At 42.2% G+C, this 23389-nt stretch overlaps 2 protein-coding genes across 9 annotated transcripts in view; both read left to right on the top strand.

Annotated features, from left to right (window-relative positions):
- cobl (cordon-bleu WH2 repeat protein) overlaps window positions 1-12835 on the top strand; it is a 68872-nt gene extending 56037 nt beyond the window's left edge. For 6 of the 7 annotated variants that reach the window (XM_053620737.1, XM_053620761.1, XM_053620746.1 and 3 more), the window contains 6 exons: window positions 7080-7299; window positions 8545-8666; window positions 8887-10496; window positions 11206-11325; window positions 11396-11680; window positions 11786-12835. In XM_053620737.1, coding sequence (XP_053476712.1) covers window positions 7080-7299; window positions 8545-8666; window positions 8887-10496; window positions 11206-11325; window positions 11396-11680; window positions 11786-11869 — 2441 coding nt within the window. In that variant the 3' untranslated portion in view covers window positions 11870-12835. The remainder of the gene's footprint in view (window positions 1-7079; window positions 7300-8544; window positions 8667-8886; window positions 10497-11205; window positions 11326-11395; window positions 11681-11785) is intronic. The other variant, XM_053620730.1, reaches the window with a different exon arrangement.
- An 8105-nt stretch (window positions 12836-20940) lies between these two features.
- The window catches only part of grb10b (growth factor receptor-bound protein 10b), a 76303-nt gene continuing 73854 nt past the window's right edge, over window positions 20941-23389 (top strand). For both annotated transcript variants that reach the window (XM_053620792.1, XM_053620776.1), the window contains exon 1: window positions 20941-21860. The gene's annotated coding sequence lies outside the window, so the exon portion shown is untranslated. The remainder of the gene's footprint in view (window positions 21861-23389) is intronic.

Here is a 23389-nt window from a genome sequence, read left to right as displayed (position 1 = left end):
TACAGTACATAGTCTTAGTAGGGTTTTAGCAAAGTAATTCCACCTTCGTTCCGGACCAAAGAACGCAAAGCAAAACAATAAGCGCTCGCAGTCCGAGATCCTTAATAAGCGCCACGTGTTCCTTTGCCTTCGTTTATTACTGTGAAAAGATGTTCCATTCAGAAGTCTTCTATCGTGTGGGTTGGCAACGTTTACGCGCGCAATTATGTCAAGGCTGAACAGAAATTCAGCCAGCGGGTCAGTCTACCCTCATCGCTTCCTGACTTTATTTTTTTTGAGAAAATATGCGCTGAGACGCATGCATACCAGCACGTTCAGTTTAAGAGAAACTTGAAATGTGCTGTTATTGTGAGTCAATAATGAGACAATCATAGACAAAAAGATATAGTGAGTATAATGTTAATATTTCACTCTACTATATTACTGTAGTCTAATCTAGACATCTTTCTAGTCTCCTGTTGTTTTTTCTTTGCATTTCTCCTAAACAGCTGGGGTTGTTTTTGTTTTGTTTTTTTCTTTTCTTCTTCTTCTTTCCTCTTACCTTTCCTTCCTTTGCTTCTCTTCTGCTTTCATTCCTCTTACAGTATACTGCTGCACACCCGTCCTGCTGCACTCTGGACGCCGATGAACAGACATCTCAGCCAGTCCCTCACTTCTCTTGCCTCGCTTCATCCTCCTTCTGCCCACGCTCGGTTCTGTTTTTCTGCTTTTTGCCTTCCATTATTTTATATCCATGTTTGTGTTCTTTAATGAAGCACATTTGTTTTCACAAGTGTTTTTATACTGAGGCTCCTGGGGTTGTGCTTTTGGTGGTTTTTGGGGACCCAATGACTGTCAAGTTTGATTGCATGTGATTTGGGTGATAGATTTTGAGGGGATGAAGGTTTGTTTGTTGGTTTCATGTTTTTGCTGGTGAATGAGTATTGAGGATGACCGTTTTTACGCCCGAGAGAAGAGAAAGTGATTTAAGATGGTGCCGTTGTATGCTGACTAAATTGCGTCACATGTGGAAGAGAGGCTATGGCCTTCACAACCCAACTCATTAAGCCAGTAAGATTTGAGACATACGGTATATCTATGTTCTACTGTGGAAACTGAAGTAGGAAATTGGAAATAGGAAATGCTGCACCTGCCCTAGTGGATGAGCCGGCACTGGGGTGCAGTGACATACCAATTTTACAAACAAGACTGCTTCAATATATATTTGGTGTTATTTCAATTAAGGTTTTGCATGAAAATACAGGTTTGAGTATGCTGTCGGAACAGCGAATGTCTTTTAGCTACAATTTCATGAAATCTTGAACTCCTATCTTTTGGGACGCAACGGAATCTCTGTTGATTTCACCTCTGGTGGGATTGTGAATCCAGTTACCCAAGGGGGCGTGAGCAGGCGACCAACTCTCAGCAGCACCAATCGTCTGCCATTTCAGACGTCTCCAATTAAGATGTTTTCTTTTGAACGATCCAGAAGAGTTTGTAGAGATTTTTCTGTTAGCATGAATGATGTGTATGGGTTTTGGGGTTTTTTTTCCCCCTCATCACGCTTACTTAGAGACGCACCAATACAAAATTTCTCAGCCGATACCGATAACCAATTATTCAGTGATATCGGCCGATACCGATACCAATAGTTCTGCCTTTTATACCTTCTTTTAAATGAATAATAATGAATTCCACGATTCTGAAGGAAATGCAAATAAAAACTTTATTCTCTCCATTTCAACAAGTGGTTTCACAGTAACTGGTCTCATCAACAGAACACACATTACTCTAATTAACATTAACACATGAACTCAAAGTAAGATTATTAACTTACTGAATATTATTAATTCATATTAACATTGACTGAATTCAAAAAATCCTCCTGTTAGTCTCGCATTCACTCTCCACAAACAAAAACATTTCTACTCCATCATTAACATCAAACTGGTCAAATATAATATCAGCTTTTTTAAATATTAACATTAACTGGATATGAAATACACTACTCTACAAATATATTTTTCTGTGATATATATATATATATATACTGTTTTTGTCAACTCATCTTCATTTAAATCTTTCAGCGGTGTACTGGCCCTGTAATTCAGCGCGAGCAGCGTGGGGGGAAAAAATTATTTAGACTCTGTGCCGAATCTCCCGCTTCACTGCTGCAGCGTCCAGTGTAACATTTTACCGATGCAGAGATTACAAACTGCAATTTTATCGTCATTCCACACGAGAGACATCATCTTTACAAACAGCACGAAATCGATGTGTTTTCCCGCCCTCTTTTGATTGACAGGATATAATCGGCCTTGATCACCGGATGAAAAACCGCCTTTATCGGCCGATACATCGGTGCATCTCTACCCTTCCTTTAAATCAGTCAGTTTGACAAGAATGCGACACAGAAAAAGTGCCTTGTTGCTTTCCCAAACGGAACAATGGCGTGATTGTACTACCATGCGTTTATTAAATGACTGAATGCACAATCCGTTAACCTAGACTCTCTGGCTCCTCCTGTCGCGCCAGTTGGAAAGCCGAGAAATGTTGATAAAACTGCCACTCAACACACCAGATAAACACTGAGCCCAAAACTGAGACATCACTGTCGTAGAGGTGTTCTCGTCGTGACGGTGGCATCAACTTGCGTTAACCAGTCCCGCGGACAAGCGAGCACTCGTCCGACGTCGGGGTTAAATCACGAGCAGATTGGAATGAGTTTTAAAGAGCCCGACGGCGGTAGTGTGACATTTCCAGCTAGTTTTTTTCCCAGTTTTCATTCAACCAAATGTGTCCTCTTCATTTCTGGAACCGAATTGAATAACCGGAAGCCGTTATAGATGTTTCTTTTACTAACTAGCGAGTGACGTAACCACGATTTTTTTTGTACAATCAGGGTGACTTGACATGTGACGCACGCAACGCAAACCTGGTGCGTTTTCCCTTCGGTTCTTTAGACAGGTACGAATGCAGCGATTACGTTCGGACCAAAGCAACCGGCCTGAGAGTAAGGTGGTGTCTGTGTGATTGAAGTCCAGGCCAAAATCTTTTCTGCGTTTTGGTTCATTGCAAAATTTGAGGTTAAACCAAACAGCAAATGAATCAAAAGTATCAGTTTGAAGTGAAGCCACCTTTAGTTGCTGGTCTACCAAGTACTCGAATTCCTTGGCCTTTTCATTAAATGCACCTACCATATGCAGTATGGGCCACTCTGTAGGTATAAGTATTATCGATTGTAGACCTTCTGTTACTCTGCACAACGTATCAGAACCCCGTCGACGAGAAAGGACAAGAAGTGAGCGGATGTTATTTCACCGACGGATCCTTCTGAGCACAGCAGCGACGATGAGTCGGTGGGTACGAGTGTATAAGGTACAACGGTGTCCGTGCATGATGGCGAAACGGGCCACAAATCCAGACTCTTCCACTAACAGCCGTGCCGTGGTCAGAAGTACTAACAGAAATGCATACTCGTACGGTACGAAGTCATTAAGAATGGCTGATAAAGCAACTAGAGTAAGACCGTGTGCATTCCTGTCGCCATTCGAGCGAACAGAACAGAAATAATAGCAGAAATAATCTAAAGAACATACTCTCTGACTAATTTCATCAAGAGCAAAAGAATACGATTGGACGAGGAGAGAGAAAACGAGCATATGGGGTAGCCAGTAGAATATTTAGCTAGACAGAATTGGGATTTTGACTTTTTATACAAAATGTCATTTAATACAATTCTGCGGTAGCACCGTGAAGTGATGTTTATTTGCCTTGGTGTGACTCTAGAGGTGGTGTTTTGAAGCACCGGGGCTGTGCATGCTCATATTGGTTACTAAATTTGCACAAGCATGTTTTGCTGTGGTGTGGAAGTGTAACGAGTTCGAACCGCTGTCCAAGTGCGGTTCTAGATCAGGGTTTAAGCAGAGTTTGAGCACATAAATGATTGTATATACGAGTGTGCGATCATGTGTCTGGCAAGTGCATGTCATTAATTGTGTGTGCGTGTGTGTGTGTGTGTGTGTCTGTGTGTGTGGAAGAGAGATCTGTGGTCGCAGCTGCCATGCTTTAAGAGCTCTGCTGGGAAACGGTTGGGAAACAGCATGTGACTCATGATACGTCCAGGAACTGGAGTCTACATCTCATACAACCCCTCGCTCACACACACACACACACACACACACACACACACACACACACACCACATGACCCAAGGTTACCAAGTGGTTGGGTCAAATAGCTCTATCTTTCAGGTCATGAATATAAAAGCAGAATTACCTTTCATCTCACTTTGTGCCTGCTATAGAGGGTTGATTTTATTTTGGTTTTTGGGCGGGGGTTTTTTTTTGGTTTTGGATGACTGTGTGTGTTCTGAAATTGGAAGCAGAAATCGGCAGGAGCGAGAGGCTGTTGTCAGGACAGATTGAGTGAGATCGAGGGAGAGAAAGAGGTTGGATTTAGGAAAGAAAATCGGAGCGAAAAAGTGAAAGAAATAAGGTCACGCCAGGGCATTCGGGCATGATAACACAGTGCGAGAGGAGAGAGTGCGTAATTCTACAACTTGTTTAGCTTGGCTTCCTTCCATGGATTTCAGACCATTTGGCCCTGGTTACCAAGCCAAGGTTCATGAGGTTCAGTATCGAAGTGTACAGTCACAACAACGTCTTTGCTCTCGATACACTGCTCGCTTCTCTAACTATGAAGAGATGATTTCAGTCCCTGATTTAGTCCAAGTAACTGTGTTCTTAGCAGTTTACAGATTTGCACTGTAATACGCAATATATTGCGTCATCCGACATTGAAACATTTGAGATCCTGGGTACGACTCCTCGATTGCTCTCGTGGACACGCATTCCCCAAGGTGTTAAACATTCCTTTAAGATTTTGGTCCATGTCGACATGATTGCGTCACATATTTATCAGCTGCTTGTTTATACTATGAGTCTCCCGTTCTGCCACATCCCAAAGGTGCTCTATTGGATTCCGATCTAGCGACTGGGAGGCCTTTAAAATACTCTGAACTCATTGGCATGTTAATGGAACTAGTTTGAGACAATTTGCGCATTATCGTGTTGGAAATCGCCGTTATAAGATGGGCAGATTGCCGCTGGAAATCGATGCGCACATCAGCAACAATACAAACCGCAAAGATCGGCTGGTATTGAGGGGCCCAGTGTGTGCCAAGAAAACATTCCTCACACCATTGCACTACCACCACCAGCCTGAACTGTTGACCCAAGACAGGTTTGGTCAATGGATTAATTCTATTGGGGCAGTGGTGGCTTGGCAGATAAGGCTCTGGGGTCAAGCCTCTACACTGCCAGGCTGCCACTGTTGGGCCCTTGAGCAAGGCCCTTAACCCTCTCTCCTCCAGGGGCGCTGTATCATGGCTGACCCTGTGCTCTGACCCCAACTTCCTGACATGCTGGGGTATGCGAAGAAAAGAATTTCACTGTGCTGTAATGTATACGTGACCAATAAAGACTCATAATCATTATCATACCAAATTCTGACCCAACCATCTGCATGTCGCAATGGAACTCAAGATTCACCAGGCGACATTTTTGAATCTTTAACTGTCCAGTCTTTATCTGTTCCAATCTACCGGCCTCAATACCATTTTCGAAAATTCCTTGTAGAATTACGATCAGTGATTGAGAGGCCCTTACTAATGGTCGTAAATGTGCCTCTTGGCATGGTCTACCTTTTTTTTTTTTTTATTGAAATTTCAGCTAAGTTCTTTAGCTTCTATTTGCGATCTCGCATCCTGACTCCTCAAAGCTTTTCCATTATTGATGTTGCTGGATGGCTGTGCTGCTGGCTTTCTAATCTTTTTTAAAGTCTCAGTGAGTTGTGAATGCAGCAGCCACTGCCTTACCCGAAAAAGAATATCTTATTCAATCTCCATTGTCTCCCTTTTAAGTTCTTGCTTATGACTTTTTAAAGCTCTAAATATATCTTACCCAGGCCAGGCCTACTGTTAATCCTGAGGCTCTGTCACAGCTGATCCAGTGGAAGATCGTTTCCTGGTATCTCCTCTAAAACCCAGCTTTCCCTAACCTGAAACTCTGAAATGGTGTCGAGATTCGGAATATTTTATAGCTCAATTTGTGTAAATCCGTAATAAAACCGTATTTGTCAAACCTGATACGTTCAATGTTAAGCAAACGGGTGTGAACTAGAGACTTCGCAAAGTAAAGGTGACCCAGATGAGTGTCATTAATAGTCGAGTGACTGTGAATGGGGAACGACTTCTTTGGGGGGGGGGTTAAGTCACTGTGGTTTCTTTTATACGTGCACATAAAAAGTACACACTTATTTGCTTTACAATAATATTACACGATTATGTTATTTATCAAGGTCCTGCCATGGCCATCCCAGTCCCCTTACTTGAAACCCATAGAAAACCTGTGGGGTGAACTGAAGAGGAGACTCCACCAGCGTTTGAAGGATCTGGAGAGATTCTGTATGGAGGAACGGTCTCCGATCCCTTGCCATGTATTCTCCAACCTCATCAGGTTTTATAGGAGAAGACTCAGAGCTTATATCTTGACAAATGGAAGTAGCAGAAAGTATTGATTAAAAGGGTGCCAATAATTGTTGCACACCTATATGTAACAAAGATGTTCTTTTGATAAACCTGTGTTGTTTGTAATTGTTCGATATCCACGAGAGCAGAGTAATTTTATGAGTTATTTGAACAAAAGATCAAACTGTTAAACAATAAAGACAAATTTTTCACAGCCTTCTTTGCTCATATTTACCAAGGGTGCCAATATTAGTGTTTGGATGACATCTGGCACTGTTTGCCCAAAGCCTTGGGAGTCACGTCTCAAAGCTTGTGCAAATGCTGGCCAAAATGTCAATAACAACATCTGCGTGTTGAATATCACAATGTACTGTCTAACCAATGATAAACACACGCCTCCAAGTAACACACTCTTAAGTCAGGTATACACTGTATGTTGTTTTTATTTTTTTGTTGCATCACGGCTACATTGTGTGTAAATCTGAAGTGTTATGGGACAACAATGTGTTCCACCAAAATAATAAATAATTCTTCCAATGCTAACACTTGTCCATTTTGTCCCGGACCTCAGTCTGGCTGCATGCGGCGGAGCAGGAAGCCGAGACGGTGTCCATGTGCAGCAGCGAGAGTTTGGCCGATCAAGGTTACGCGGCGTCTGAGGGCATGGCTGACTCTCCGATTAATACTGAGGACACCGTTTCCCTGGGTCCCGATCCCTCTCTGAGCCCCACCCAGCCTCAGGAAGACTGCGACAGCGATGAGGGCTGCGCCACATGGGGCTCGCGGCACAGGTAGCTCATAATCAGACCATCTCCTAAATGATGTTGATGGTAGAACTCAGTAGTAGGGAAGGGCTGCGAGTCGGGGCAGAGTACAGGGAAAGAACAGGAGAAGGGTGAAGTTATAGAGTTTAATTTTTTGGCTCTGTACCATGGTTTTTACAACGTCTTCCCCCCCGCGGCACAGAAAAGCCAGCATCTCACTCGCTTTCACACAAAGGAATAAAACATTAACTGTTGCGTTTTGGGGTTTTTTGTGTGTGTGTGTATTAATTAAAAACAAAACATCGTGTGCTTAATATAACTTCAGTTACATTTAATGTTGTGGAACCTCCACGAAACAAGTTATCTCTTACATTATAGCAGCTATAAACAGTCTGTCCCTCACTAGGCTCTCGTTTTTCTCTCAACGTTAATCCGATTTATTTATATTTATTTTAAATGCAGCTTGTCAGCTCGAAACGCCATCTCGCAGCCTTACCTCCGACTGTTACAACACGCTGACGCCTTGCCGGCTCCTTCTATAAGCGCTAAATAAAGATCTCCTCAGAGAAACCGTGAACAATTACACGTTTCTTTACGTCATAAGAGTCCCCATGTAAGTTGTTAATATAGCAAAGACAAGCGCTTTAATATAAAACCTTGCAGAAAAAGATCTAGTCAGAAAAAGACAACAGTATATATGTATGTTTTTTTTTTTAGGATATTATATTAATCTTTTGCAAACGCTCCTGCCTGGGTCTTTGTCCATTGGGACCAGCTGGGAGCTCTCCCACGTTAAGTGAAGATAGCACAGCCTGGCTTGTGTTGCTCATTGCTTCTGTAAGGCTGTCTGCGCAGTCTGGCTTTCTCAGCCAGGAGTGCTAACGTGCTAATCTGTGAGCAGGAGCTGCCTGTGCTTGCAGCGTCACCTAAAACTTGTGCTTCAGTACACGTCCAAGAAAGTCTTCCAGGAAAGAGATATTTTTCTACCTCAGGCATATATATTTTTTTTTAAAAAAGGGTACGTGTTAAAAGATGCGTCGTTCTGACTGTGGGTGAAGTTTTTTAATTAATTTACCTCACACCGTACATGTACTGTAGTTCAGAAGAAAACGCAGGTTCTGCGTGGATTCTGTTTGGACAGGTTGAAGTTGCACCTGCATCAGATCTCTAGTTTCACTAAGAGAAGATAAATGCTCGATCACTAGCAAATTGTTAGCGCACGTATCGGAATGAATTACTGTCGTTCAGTGACTGTGGCGTTCTCTATGCAAGCAGCGGGAACATGCGAGTCGGGGACCAATCGGTCAAGAGAAACGACAGCTACGAGGACGACACGGAGATCACTGCGCAGATCCACTTAACCTTGGCTGATTTGGATGCCGACTTAGCAGATGGTACAAGTAACTTTTATATATACACTCTTAATTGAATTAAACTTCATTTAAAAACCAATAGTTGATCTAAAATGGATGAGTATCTAGTCTATGGTTTAACGTTCTTATTGCAACCTGAAATTTTGTCCTTGTGTGTGAGTAGAAAGGAAAATCTAGCCTTAATTCCCTGGCTGTTACTGAATAACTAATATCCACTTAAACTCTCTTTCCTGTCGATTAGAAGTTAATCGCTCCGATGAGGCATCTGTGTGCGTGGACGATGAGATCCCAGTGTCTGTGGTTGATTTGGATGTTCCGGTTACCGCCATTGATGAAGTCGTCGATGACAACCCATACAGCTTGGGTGTTTATGAGGCAGCACTGTCGCGCAGTAGCCAGAAAGAACGACATGGTTCAAGCAAACAAATGGTAGATCTCCAGAACCAAAACAACAACGCTCGCATGTCACAGAAAGCAAGTATCGGTCCATCACAAGGAGATCCGATTCGGTCATGTGACAAGAAGGCGCAAACAGAGAAGGTCCCTATAAGCCCAGGGATTAAAGGTAAAGTTGAACCGGGTAAACCGACGCTGCCAGAAACCTCTCAAAGTCCTGCAATGTCTACTGTTACCCATAGTGCACAGAATGTTCCTGAAGGCAGACTTAAACCAACAGAACAGAACCACAGCAAGGAACACGCCGAAGTGAACAGGGCCTCGTCTGTGAAGGCTCAAAACATGATCAGCCAGAATCTAGTGTCTAGATTCGGCTTGAAAACATTTACCATTGTGCCTAGCAAACCAGCCGTGTCCCAGAATCACGTCGAGTCCGAAGGCTCCTTGCGTATAGGCGCCATTAAAATCGATGAGTTTGGTAACATGGTCACACCAAGAGAGACTCGAGACAAATCCGACGATGCGAGCGATGACCGAGATTCTCCACTCCTGGACAAAGCTAAGGCCTTCTGGAGCTCAGGTAAGACGGAGGATTCGCCACCTACTACCTTTACAAGAGCTTCAATAAAGACTGGAGAAGCTGAAAAACCGTTCCCCGTCACAGAAAAACCCAGTGTTACGGAACCACCGAAACAGGTCAACGGGCCAAGCACCAACCTGGCATCCGCAGTCATGAAAAAGCTCGCCGTCTCAGATCCTGCCGAAAATCTCTTTTTCTCCGAGCACAGGAAGAATCTTTCTTTCGTCACGCCTTCCAGAAGAACTTCGAGTCGTTACGTGGCTTCAGCTATTACGAAGTACACGGGGAATTCCTCAAGCAAGGTCGGAGGAGTTCAGGCACGTCCAGAGTCAACATCTGCTGGACAGAAGCAATTAACTAGCCAAGCCGTCAAGAACGACCTAAAACCTGTGCAAGCAGTATCAAACCCCAAGGCTTCGAATGCGTCCACAAACTCCATGCCTTTTCTCACTGCTGCCAAACCTGACCGAAGTTATACTCCAGAGAAGCAGGCGGTCTCTAGGGAATATCCGCATATCGTTGGTACAGACACATCTAGCTCTAGAGCGCTGGGTTTTAGCCCAGTACATAGCAAGCCTCAACAGCAAGCACGGATGTCTACGTGCCCTGAATCCAGTGCGTCCTTTTCTAAAGACTACACGTCCATGAAAAATGCCCCAGGAAGCCCTTTGCCTCTAAACAATACGATAAGCACTACCCGTCCAGCAGTAGCGAAGAAACCGGAGTTGCACAGTCTTGGTCTGCAGCCAAGTCCGTTTGGGCCAGTCAAAAAGTTTAAGCCTGTGGTCCCGAAGTCGGTGGAGAAGGAGACCTCTCTTCACAGCTCACTCATGGATGCAATTCAGTCAGGAGATGGAATGGAACGCCTCAGAAAGGTGCGCTTTTCAAAACATTACGCAATAACCACAAGATAAGAGACGACATGTTTGTTTCAGCTTGTAATTGCTTCACATTTGGTTGCTATGAAAACTAAATGTACACTGCATTATTAACTGTGTTCAAACATTCCATTATAACTTTCTTGGCCAAAAGTGCCTAACATCATATTGTATGTAGAGATGCATCAGTATGCTTTTTTGGTTTGTTTGTTTGTTTGTTTGTTTGTTTGTTTTTCCTCAGACCAAGTCTTGTCACTACCGAAACGAGTAACCAACTTATTATTAATCAGTCAGGGAATGTCTTGACATATTATATTTAGCTCTGTTTAATATGTTCCCTCGGTTACATAGTGACCACTTTCTAGGCTCGTTGTTTAGAACGTTAGCTAGTTGGTTTATAAATGAAGTGTATTAGCTAGCTACGTGTTTTCGTTGTATGGTCGCGATGAGTTTGTGGGGAAAAAAGATTCAGTTTGTTTTTTTGTGTCACCTGTTCACTGGTGTGACGACGTACGCTCGGCTTACGTAGGAAAGTATCACCGTTGAACGTTGAAGCATTTGAAAAAAAAAATTTAGGACTAAATATCGCAAATATCAGTATTGATGTATCGCTGTTTTTACCCCCTCAAAGTCTAACACATGATACAAGGAAAGAAGAAATTTAAAAAAAAAACACATTCACACGGCTCTCCTTTGTTGCATCCAGGTATCCGACTCTTCCAGGACAGGCCCCCTGAAGAAACCATCTTACGTGGAGCCTGAAAACGAGCGTTCTGCGCTCCTGTCGGCCATCCGAGCCGAAAGTACTTCGGCAAGACTTAAGAAGGCAAGCTTAACGAGTTTATCAAGTATTTCGTTTCCGTAGACGTTTCTAACTCTTCTCTGTGACTTTCCAGACGAGCTCGTCAGCCGCCTCAGAGCTGGAGCAGTTCAGGAAGTCTGAGGAGAGCAGGGCTGACCAGAGACATACAAGTACCCCAAGTCCTCCTGCGTTCGCACCTCCACCACCACCACCAAACTTTCCACCACCACCACCAACCTTTACACCACCACCACCTCCTCCTACCTTGCCCTTGACCAAGCCGACTGTAGTGCCGCCTACACGGGGAAACCCAGAGTCTGCCAGAGAGGCACTGCTGGAGGCCATACGCTCTGGCGCCGGAGCCGAACGTCTTCGGAAAGTAAGGCTCTTTTCAGAATTTGAAGCGTACAGCGTTAGTAATAATCATTAATGGATATTAGTAGACATTTACAATCTTCTAATTTTGCGTTTGGTGATTTCTCAGGTCCCGGTGTCAACAAAAACAGTTAAAGTGAACGGAAGACTAGGCACCATCCAGGCGTCAGCGTCACCTCCTCAAAAGCCCTGAGAAGCTCTTTCCCATAGCCAAATTTTCATGTTGCATGCTAACTCATTTGCTAAACTACGGCTATTTAATTATTATTATTATTATTATTATTATTATTATTATTATTATTATTATTTTATTTTTTTAATAGTCGCATGCTGCTTTCAGTCTGTGCCAATCATTTTTTATTTTCATTTTGTAATTAGGACTCTTTGTTTCAAGGGGGAAAAAAATCATGTTAAAGACAACACACTGTACATCTTTCACGTAAACCTTTACACTTCCTAATAATCTGTCAGTATTTTTGAAGGGATTTTCTGTTTGAACACACAAGTCATGCTAAATCATTTCATTTCACTTGATTTAAAAAAAAAAAAAAAAAATGATATCTGATTTTATTTGAATCTTTTCACATTTAGTACTAATCACAACAGCGCTGTAGTCAGCCCGTGATAATTTGTTTAAACAGCGAAGGACTTTTCTTATTTTGTTTCTTTGAAGCATCGTAGCGAACAATGCGTTATTGTAAAACCTATAATTACCTATTAATACCTTTTCGCCATGCTGCTATTTGATAATATATTATTTATGCCATTTTGATCAGAAGGGGAAATGAAAAGTACGTCTCTGCACGTTATAAATATACTTAACACGTCGTTAATTTAACAGAATGAAAGTGGACCGCATGACGGACCTGCAGAAGGTCTAGAAAGGTCTAACTGTTTTTTTTTTTTTTTGTTTTTTTTTGGAGAGTTGTATATTTTCTACCTGTTCATAATTAGAAATTGTGTCTATGATTCATTTCGATTAGATGCCACGTTGTTGGTATAAAGTTGTTTGTTGTTGGAGGTTTTTTTTTTTTTTTGGTTTTTTTAAAACTTCTACTTTTGTACATGAAGTGTGCGATATTTTTTTTTTTTTTTGGAAGGGATTACACACAAATTTTAGATGAAAATGAATAAATCAATAAACCATTTTGTAATCATTTCAGTGGGATTTCTACAGGTTTTGTGTGGCTTTGTGTCCGAGTGTGTCTAATTAGTTTGTTACACAAGGCGACAATCGATTAAAACCCAGGACGTTTAAACTCGGAAAAGAAAAAAGAAAAAAAAAACGTACGAGTCTAGTGTAGTGCCAATATATTGTTTTGTATTCAACAACATGGCTTCCAGAAGCCATAGTGTGTGCAGTCGTGGCTTGGTGGTTAAGGCTTGATGGGAAGGTCAGGGGTTCAAGCCCCAGCACTGCCAAGCTGCCACTGTTGGGCCCTTGAGCAAGGCCCTTAACCCTCTCTGCTCCAGGGGGCGCTGTATCATGGCTGCCCCTGCGCTCTGAACCCAACTTCCTGACATGCTGGGGTATGCGAAGAAAAGAATGTCACTGTACTGTAATGTATACGTGATCAACCTTTATTGACTCATTATCATTAAAATAGCACTTGATCCAGCACATCCTATTATTTTTCCTGAACACTGATGTGTGCGATTTTGGTATTAAAATACTCCTTGCATGTGCAACTCAACCCTGATTATGGCTCATTGTCAATACATTATACTACTGTTGTGTTTGCAGCATGAAAGACATCACAGGTTTGCTGAACAAATACGACCTCGATCTTTATCACGTAGTATATGTTTAAATATTCCCGATGATCAGGACGAGTAGAAGTGAGGCTCGCCTCCATTCTTTTATGCCCCCTGACAGGTTTTATGGACTGCTGATGACAAATTTCTTTCCTTTGGGTCCCCCAGTGGCCTCGTGTTTACTCGGAGCTCGACGACCCGCAGCTGTGTGCGGCTCCTTCGTGCAGAACACGCCGTTCTGAAGAGGCCGATCTATCTTCCTGCCATCATCTGGCATCCATGATGACTACATGTATTAAAGAGCTCCTGAAAGTCAAATCAGAGCAGCTTCAGAGCTTTTTATACCCGTCCCTTATTGTTACGGACATCGATTTGATAGTATATATCTAGGGTAATAAAATAGTTTTATGAGATATTCCTGTTTAAATTTGATAGTTTGTCACTTCTGGGAAAGCATTTAAAAATTTTTTGATGACTCATCCTATCTTATCTTACTGCCAGAGCGCATGTGTCTTGCTCTACAATAGCAGCTCGCTGGTAGTAAACACGTTTCTCCGGATGTTTTTTATTTTGCTGTGCGTCTTCCTGTTCCGTTGTCCAGCCGTTGATGGTTGGAGTTTATTCATTTAGAAGAGGTTGGAGTTTGCTCGAGTTACCTGACAGGCCCTTTTCGGAGGAGCGTTTTAACAGCTTGGTGCCAACTGAACGTCGCTACCTCGGACTGATCGAGAACGTGTTTCCACAGTCTGAGTTTCTCCATCAGGAGGAATAAGTCAGAACATCTTGCCTACCGTTTGGACACGTCAGACACCACCACCATCGGTACTGCAAACGGTCGACCTCGGCTCAAACACGTACGTCATCTCGCTGTCTTGGGTACCGTCCTCGTTAACGTCGACAGGCGCGGGTGAAGACTGAGGCGAGAAACTCCGTATGGAGGTTTTTTTTTGTGATCGTTGCAGCCAAAAATGCTTGATTTTGCTGCGGCTTTTTTTTTTTTTGGCTTGAATTGGCGAAATTGCAACGACACGATATAGTTTTGCACTGATGTTTGTTAGTAAATGAGACCTTTTCGGTGTCCTCGTATTCAACGCATGTGAATCGAAGAGGGCTTTGATTGAACGCGTGTCGTCTCGACCCGAATCGTTGGGAGACCTGCGATGATTGATTTTGAAAAATTTCAACCCCCCCTCCCCTCTATTTCGTCGTTTCCTTGATTTTGCCTTCATTTCTACAAACGCAAAGTTGCCAAATCCTGGAAGGACCTCATATTTAGCTAGTTCACGAAGCTACCTCCCTAACCCCCACTTCAATATCACGGGCTAATATTTACAGTAAATATTTACTGTACGCAACACACTGTAATCAACAGGCAGGGGCGGAGTCAGAGCAGGAGGAAACCTGAAAGTACGACCGTTATCTACAAACCTTTATTTATTTGTAAAGAAGGAGGAAAAAAATTCTCCAACGATTGAGGATGACATTCTGTAAAGCGCTCATGCCTGCCTCAGTACATGAAACCCATTGACTAAACGTCCACAAATTGCTCCAGTTAAGCTGTCCGCCTGCGTGGATTTACAATCATTTCAGTCCTGCATTACCGTGCTCACTTCTGGATGAGTCAAAACCTGGAGAAAAGCCACGTATGGATCTGTTACTGGCAATCTCGGCTCGTTCCGGTCTCTCGGTGACTCATACTTCAGTCTGTTTCGTTCTCCGTCTACATCCGTCTTTTCTCTTTCCTGAGCTCACGACTGTGAGCTTTTATTAAGATTGCCTTCATATTTACGTTTATTGATTTATTCATTTGATATGTCTTATATCTCGGTGGCAAGAAATGTCCTGGCATGAGTACAGGACGGTCTTTATGAGTACAGCAGCAGTTCTATAGTATCTATAGTATCCAGATGAGATCAACCACTGAATCGTGGGTGATTTTGGGGGTATGAAGTGTTTCAGGAAGCGCAAAGCTTTAGCGTATCCGTATGGGACCATACGCCTTAGTGATCTTCTTCCTTATGCACATTCCTTGATTAACCTACTTCACCTTGTTGGGAAATGGAACGGAACAATGTTCAGTGTTCAAGCGTTATACGTTAGTTAGTTGAGCCAAATGTTTGTACGGCGATATTTACTTCTTATCAGCTCTTATCCCTTTTCAATCCCATGTTCAGCTTTCATCCTTTGGCTACTCTCCTTGCTTTCTTAACCCCCTTGAAAAGGGCAAAACTTGCCCTCCTGTTTTTGAAGCCTCAATTCCTTGGCTGGAACATCCTGGAAGCTGGAAAAGAACCGAAATATGGACTGGCTGGAAAAGCCTCAAGGACAGTGTTGAGTCCAAGTCAGGTCCAAATGTTCTTTCTGTTCACGAGTTATTTATGTATCTCGTCAAAATACCACATTTTCCTGTTCGGTCTCCTAAAAACGGCTGGTCTTTTCTCGTGCAAATATGTTATCATTTGCTCGAGTCTGTATGTTCTGAGGACTGTGGTCTGGACGCTTCGGCCTTCCCTGTCTCACAGCGGGTAATCCCTTCCATGGCAGGCGGCTGTAAATTCTTCCCGACCCACAATCCCTCTGTTGGTCAGAGCTCGGGCACATTTGCGGGCACTCTGATCTGCGTTACGAAACTGCTAAATGACTGTTTGCTTCCAAAACTGTTGGAGCCAATAGCAAAGGAAAACAAGTGCTGGAGGAATGAGTATCAAAGGTCATGTGTTAAAACTGTGGCCCAAAAACAATGCTTTTCTCATATATACATACATATATTATTATTATTATTGGGTTGGGGAGTTAAAAAGTAGTGCAAGTGATTGTCCAGTATTCCATTATTCCTCTGGCGTGAGACCAACTGGGTGTTTGTTTCTCTGTCCATTTTTGATTGGATTAGAAGATCTGGAAGGTTCAAGCCGTTGCTCAGCCTCAGTCCTCAAGTGCTCAGCTCTGTACGTTGATTGGATTCCCTTGTGTTTCGCTTTTAAACATTTCCAGGCAATGCACGTTCGGTTAGTTTGTCTCTTGCATTGTCCAGCAGTTTTGTTTTGTTTTAGTTTCCAATGAGAAACGGTTGTAGCTACATATAGCTTCTAAACCAGACTAGTTAAACACAAGTTAAATCATTCACTAATCAATGCTTTGCGATAACAGCACTTCCTGGAGTGTTTTATACCTTTTCATAACACAGTCAATGGCCCGTAATTAATAAACCACTTCTCATAGGGTTATCCGTTTATCATTGTTTTTAACGCTGTAGACAAGACATGTTAGCTCCTGTTATCACTTTGATTACGTCAACTGTAAACAGTCATTCCCTCAAACAGCCTGACTTTCTCGCTCTCTTTCTTTCCCTCTCTCTCTCTCTCTCTCACTCTCACTCTTTTGGCATGTTACTGCGAAACCAGAAAACTATTGTTATTGACCTTTACATAGGTCAAGACACTGTGGACTCCTTCCAAAAATGTTAAATAAACTTCTCCCTACTGAAAAGGTCAGCGTGTTTAATACAACATGCATAATATAAACTTGTGATTTACCTGGCAGCCAGAACGACTGTCCGAGTGGCTGTTATAGAAAACGAGTAAGAACCTTCTGACCAATCAGAGTCGAGGATTCGACAGTGCAGCGATATGATGTAATGCGCACGAAGACGCAAAATCTAAAGTATCGCGTATGACCCAATGTTGAACTCATCTCTCCACAGCTCATCTCTGTCAGGAAAAGTGCCCGATAGATAATTAATCATCCGAACCGCACATACGAGCCAAGTTTTCTATTGGGGGTGCACACACATACACACACTCACTATATCAGCTTTCTGAGTGGAGCAACTGTTTAAAAACACACAGTATGTGGAGCAAACTATATCGCATGTTTCCTTCTGATTCAGTGCATGATGTGGGTTTATTGGAATAATTAGACAAAAATATTAGACTTGGTCGTTTACTGCATTCAGGTGTGCAGTTCATTTTAAAGTGAAATTACAGTCCGAAATTGTTTTCAATCAATGGGACGAGTAAACGGCCCGTTTTATTTAACGAACAAGGGATCTATCAAAGTCTGATCTTGTTTGTGGAAGTGTATCATGGTACGAACAAAGGAGATTCCCAAGGACCTCAGGAAAAGAGTTGTTGATGCTCATCAGGCTGGAAAAGGTTACAAAACCACCTCTAAAGAGTTTGGACTCCGCCAATCCACATTCGGACAGATTTTGTACACATGGAGGAAATTCAAGACCGTTGTTACGCTCCCCAGGAGTGAAGACCAACAAAGATCACTCCAAGAGCAAGACGTGTAATAGTCCACGAGGTCACAAAGGACCCCAGGGGAACTTCTAATCAACTAAAGGCCTCTCTCACATTGGGTAATGTTAATGTGAGTCCATCATCAGGAGAACACTGAACAACAATGGTTGTGTTTTAGGTCATATTTATGCAGATATATAGAAAATTCTAAAGCTTTCAAGCACCACTGTATGTATATTGGGCCACATTGATCGATCTTTTAATAAAGTTGCGCGTAAATGTGTCGTGTAAACCAAATCGAACGAAATTTTCTGCTGGATTTACAAAGGGTTAGGAAACGCCGAGCGTGCGGTAATCCGTACAAATTCGATTTGAAGTGGGTCGAGGTTTACATCCACTTATGTATAAGTTTGCACACACTCGAGGGTACGAGTAGGATACGAATGTTTTTTTTTTTTACAAATGTATGCAGTTTTCATGAATACTGAATTTCTTGTGTAAACACTCGTACGAACAATTTACGAATAAATCAGTCCGTTTCCAGCTTGATAAACGAGGCTCACTGTTTATAAAGATAACGATTTATAGTATTTCAAAGAAGCATTACAGTTTTAAAATACTTTTGGAATAAACTGCATCTTTAACACGTCTTCTCTTAAACTATAGTTAGCGATAAAAAATAATATTAAAACGCAACAGAAAACCTTTATTTCACTGGGGTTTTTTTCCCCACTCACGATCACTGCATTATCCGAAACTAGCACCTAAGCCCAGCTGTGCTCACTCTGCATGTCTTCATGTCATAAAGCTTGTTTCCTGAGATATGTTCCTTTCCTTTCTAAACCACACTAGCGCACAGTTTTGTTTTTTTAAACAATGCATGTTTCCTCTAAATGTTTCCTTTTTGCTTTATATTCATAATTACATATATATATATGTATAAAGTAAAACCTTGTGTGCTTAATTTGCATAAATAAAAACGTGTGCCTAATTTGCATAAATAAAACCTTGTGTGCCTAATTTGCATAAATAAAACCATGTATGTCTAATTTGCATAAATAACATGTATGTCTAATTTGCATAAATAACATGTATGTCTAATTTGCATAAATAAAAACATGTATGTCTAATTTGCATAAATAAAACCATGTATGCCTAATTTGCATAAATAACAACATGTATGTATAATTTGCATAAATAAAAACATGTATGTCTAATTTGCATGCATGGACCCAATTCATCGCTAACACCTTGCTTTAATTAATAAATAATAATTTGATAACGTAAAAAAATATATATTTAATAATAAATATTTCTTACTCGGGTTTAATTTGACTGGAAACACAAGCATATGCGGCCTGTACGCGCGCGCGCCACGCTGCCACAGAGCTTTGTTTATCCAGCGTGCGCGTGTGGGGGTGTGGCCACAGCGCGACGTCCTATTGGCAGGAAGAGGGGCGGGTGCCCTTCAGTGGGCGTGTCCTTGTGAACAACAACTTTGAGCAGAAGCACACACGCTTCAGCGTCGCGCGGCATGCTCTGCAAACAAGGTAGGGAAAGTCTTTCTCTTAGATTGTCCTTTTTTTTCTTTTTCTTTCTTTCTTTTTTTTTAATCCGTTACTGCTTGTGCTTTGAGGAGGTTTAAAAATATAAATAATTAAAAAAGAATAAGAACAAGTGCGCGTAAATAAATAATAAAATACTTAACATGAAAGGGAAATAATAATGTGCTCATACTCCTGAAATGGGCGCGTGCTGACTGGTTTCCATGACTACGTCCATATGGCTTCTGTACTAAATGGGCTCTAAAGGTTACGTCACCATATTAAAACGTCCTGGCACTATAGTGCATGCTCATATAGTATACGAAAATACTGATACTCGTGTGTGTGTGTGTGTGTGTGTGTGATGGGGGAGTGTATAATGTTTGACGTGTTGTGCATTCTGAGATGCTTTTCTGCTCACCACGGTTGTAAAGAGTGATAATTTGACCCTAGCCCAGCTCCTCTAACCTTCTCCATCTCACATCAACAAGGCATTTCCATCCACAGCAATTCCACTCAGTGGATGTTTGTTTGTTTGTTTGTTTGTTTTTCCCATGCACCATTCTGTGTAAACTCTAGAAACTGTTTTGTGGGGAAAATCCCTCTAGACCAGCAATTTCTGAAATAGTGTTTGACATGCTGTGCATCTTTTCGATGTTCTGTCCGTTCTGAGATGCTTTTCTGCTCACCGTGGGTTGTACAGAGTGATTATTTGAGGTACTGTAGCCTCCATGTCAGCTCAAACCAGTTCTCAAAGCTGTTCTCCTTTGACCTTTCGTATCGACGAGGCGTTTCCATGCACAGCAGTTCCACGCGTTGGAACTCAACTCGAGAGACTGGTTTGTGTGAAAATCCCAGGAGGCTAGCAGTTTCTGAAGTACTCAAACCAGCTACAGTTAAAGCCACTGAGATCACTGAGATTTTATTTCCCCCATCCTGATGTTCGATATGAACTCCGACTGAAGCTCTTGACGTGTATCTGCACGATTTCCTGCTACCGTACACGGTTGGCTGATTGGCAGGTGTTCTTATTAAAGTGGCCAGTGAGAATAAGCATTGTATATGATTAGAGGGCGAGTGCTAGTGGATTTTAACCGATTCCGATAACTAAGTTAGACGGAACCTATCGATAACCGATTAATCGAGTGATAGTTATGTTTTTTTTATTATTATTATTATTGTTCCTGAATGAAAACATTTTTTTAAACAAAAATGAACTGTACTGACTACCATGATAAATATTAATTATATATTAACTGTTAATTAGTATTACAGTAAATGAAACGTCCAAACTGAGCCAAATAGTAACGCTCCGAATAACAAATAAAAATCCAAAATGAATCAAAAAACACTTCAAATATCACAACAAAGTTTGTCAGCGCTGGTTTTTATTTCACCTCTAGAGGCCGCTCTCGTACCGCGTAATGACCACGGCAATCGAGAAAAACGTGTGAATGTTTGCAGATAACCCATAGTTCCAGCAATCGATCGGTCGGAGTCTATATATTGTATTTATAACTTATATAACAGGACAAGCTACAGAACTAATACATATGAACTTAATAGAGTATTTTCATGCGTGTGTTTATGGGTGAAGATTGATTTTACAAAATATGTGGAATGTGAAAATAATCGACAGAAAGCATGTCACTTAAAAAAAAAAAAAAAGTCAGCACTTTTTTTTTCCCATTTTCGGCTAGATCTTTCCCTCTACACGTGACCGCTACAAGCCAGGGAAGGTGGGGCAAACGCATAACGCCAACGCGTGTTCTCCCTCTGCTTCACAGGTTTCCTCCCCAGTCCAAAGACATGCGCTGTAGGCTGACTGGCATCACTAAATTGTCTGTAGTGTGCGATTGTGCCCTGCGATAGCTTGGCACCCAGTCCGTGGTGTCCCTAAGGAGCCCCCAGCGATCGGCGCCAGGCTTCCCGTGACCCCGTATAGGTGCCCTCGAGTTCCTTGGCAGAGGTTCCCGGTTCCTGTGACCCTGTCTCGGAAAAGCGGTATGGACAAGTGATTTGTAGCAGTTTTCCTTGAGTAGAAGGTCTTCGGGCTCGTTTTTCTGATTTCTCAGTAACGTGAGTCTCAGTAAGAGGTATAAAACGCGTCAGGACGTGCCATTATGGGAGAGTGATCCACGTCGGGGCAGTAACGGTAACTCTGCTTCATCACACCGCACTCTTGTTGGGAGTATTTCTCTACAAAAGGGCACGCTGAAGTGTTTAATTCCTCGTGCGAGGTCGCCTAAATTGTACTAAAAGACGATTATCGAAAGGGAATGCGTTGATGTGAAAGTTTACGAGGTAAAATCGTGGTGGAATGGGATACAGATACATGGGGAACAGATTGCAGGTTTGTGTATAGCCTGAATGATTAGGGAGTTGTGTTGTTGAAGTACTCAGTTACACACCTGAGAGTATTATTTCTATTATTGATAGGGGTGGCTTGCGGTTCTGCACGTAGTCAGTGTGTTACGGAGAGTTCCGGGCGAGGGGCGTGGCTTGGTGATGAAGTGGATGGGCTTAGAGGAAATTGCAGGCGGGGTTTGGTGTGTGTTGGAAAGTCAGCTGAGAGACTGTCTGTATCTCCACGGGAATATCAGCGTTCGAGGGAGCAAAAGCAGTGTCCCGGCAGCGCTTTTGGGTGAGGAATCCACTTTTAAACTGCAGCGTAACATTTGATTCCTGCGCAAAACTTTTGGCACCCGCCTAGAAATCCGTCCATGTGGGTGGGAGGGAAGTGTAGGGGTGGTGTTGGGCCGGTGTGCGCTCTCTCTCATAGCGTGCTCTCTCTGATAGCGTGCTCCTGATCTAAACAGTGAAAGTGTTTGAATCTTTCAGCGCGTTTCAAACTAACGTGCGTCGCGCACGCGACAAGGAAAGTGATCCTCGCGCTGGATCCCCAGCGGGTGGATGTAGTTATTTGTAGCGTTGCTCACGTGGTCGAGTGCACGCACCGTTGGCTGCATTTCTTCGGGCTGTGTATCTTCGAAATGGTCTTTTAAATTCCGATCACGTCGTGAATGCATTGCGTGCTAAAGCGTCTCGCTTTCTAACTATCCGGATCGTTATGTTTACATGATGCTTCCAGATATTATCCGATCTAGTCACCGTGAGCTTTTGTTGACTGAGTATAACTTCATGCTTAATGTTGGAGACTGTTTCTGTTTTTTTAAGTTGATGAGCGATTCACAAGGGAATCGATTCTTTGTTTTTTTTTTTAAGGGGACGACTCCTTTGAGCGAGTCGATGGTGCGAATCGGTTCGCGAGCACAAATGAATCGTTTTTTAATTAAAGGGTGTCAAGCTTGACCTAAACCTTTTTTAAAAAAAAAAAACAAAAAAAACAAACCACCTTCATTAAAGGAGGTTTAAAAAAAAAAAAAGCTGACTTGATACATCACGGGCTTATAGATAGACTGATGTATGTAAATATTAGTCAAATAAAACCAGTTATTTTGAGGAAAAGTGAGAGTGCAGCTTTTCCTCAGTTTTTGGTTCATGGGTGTTGAGTGAAATGAATTAAAACGGGTGAAGTTCAGTTCACTTTCTTTGTTTGTTTTTGTTTTGGTTCGTTTAAAAGAATCGAATCTGTCAAATGAATCATCAGTGATTCACACCAAGTACTTGTCCTGTAGCTGGATTGTATTTATTTATTTTTTTTTTCTACAAATTGTGAGTGCAGACGCTATGGTCTATCTGTTTTATATTTGTATTATTTTATTTATTTATCCTTTATTTAACCAGGAAGATACCATTGAGATATCACAATGTCTTCTTAAAGGGAGACCTGGTCAAGACGGCAGCACGTAGAGTTTCACACAGAGATAATCACCGAAAACAATACCCATAGAAACGCATTAATAAGAGTAAAATCAAGAAAAAGCACTTACAAGACTCCTTTAACACCGTTTAAAAGTACTCAGAGGTAGCAATAAATGATCCCATGATTCTGATTGGCCAGAAAAGTTTGATGAATTTTCTATACAGTCCCTCCAGGATTTTGCCATGGCAGAAATGAACAGAAGATCGAGAAAACGCCGCAATATTCAGAGGTCGTAATATTTTCCGCAGGTTTTTGCGCCGTCGCGACGCTCATTCGGCCAGAGCCCGCTTCGATCCATGTGCGTCGGACATGAGAGCAGCTAAAAGGCCTCGTTTACCAACAAACAT

The sequence above is a fragment of the Ictalurus furcatus genome, chromosome 1, assembly GCF_023375685.1.
Source record: "Ictalurus furcatus strain D&B chromosome 1, Billie_1.0, whole genome shotgun sequence".
NCBI classification, from domain to species: domain Eukaryota; kingdom Metazoa; phylum Chordata; class Actinopteri; order Siluriformes; family Ictaluridae; genus Ictalurus; species Ictalurus furcatus.
The sequence above is the reverse complement of the archived record's forward strand: the minus strand, read 5'-3'. Positions and strand labels throughout refer to the sequence as shown.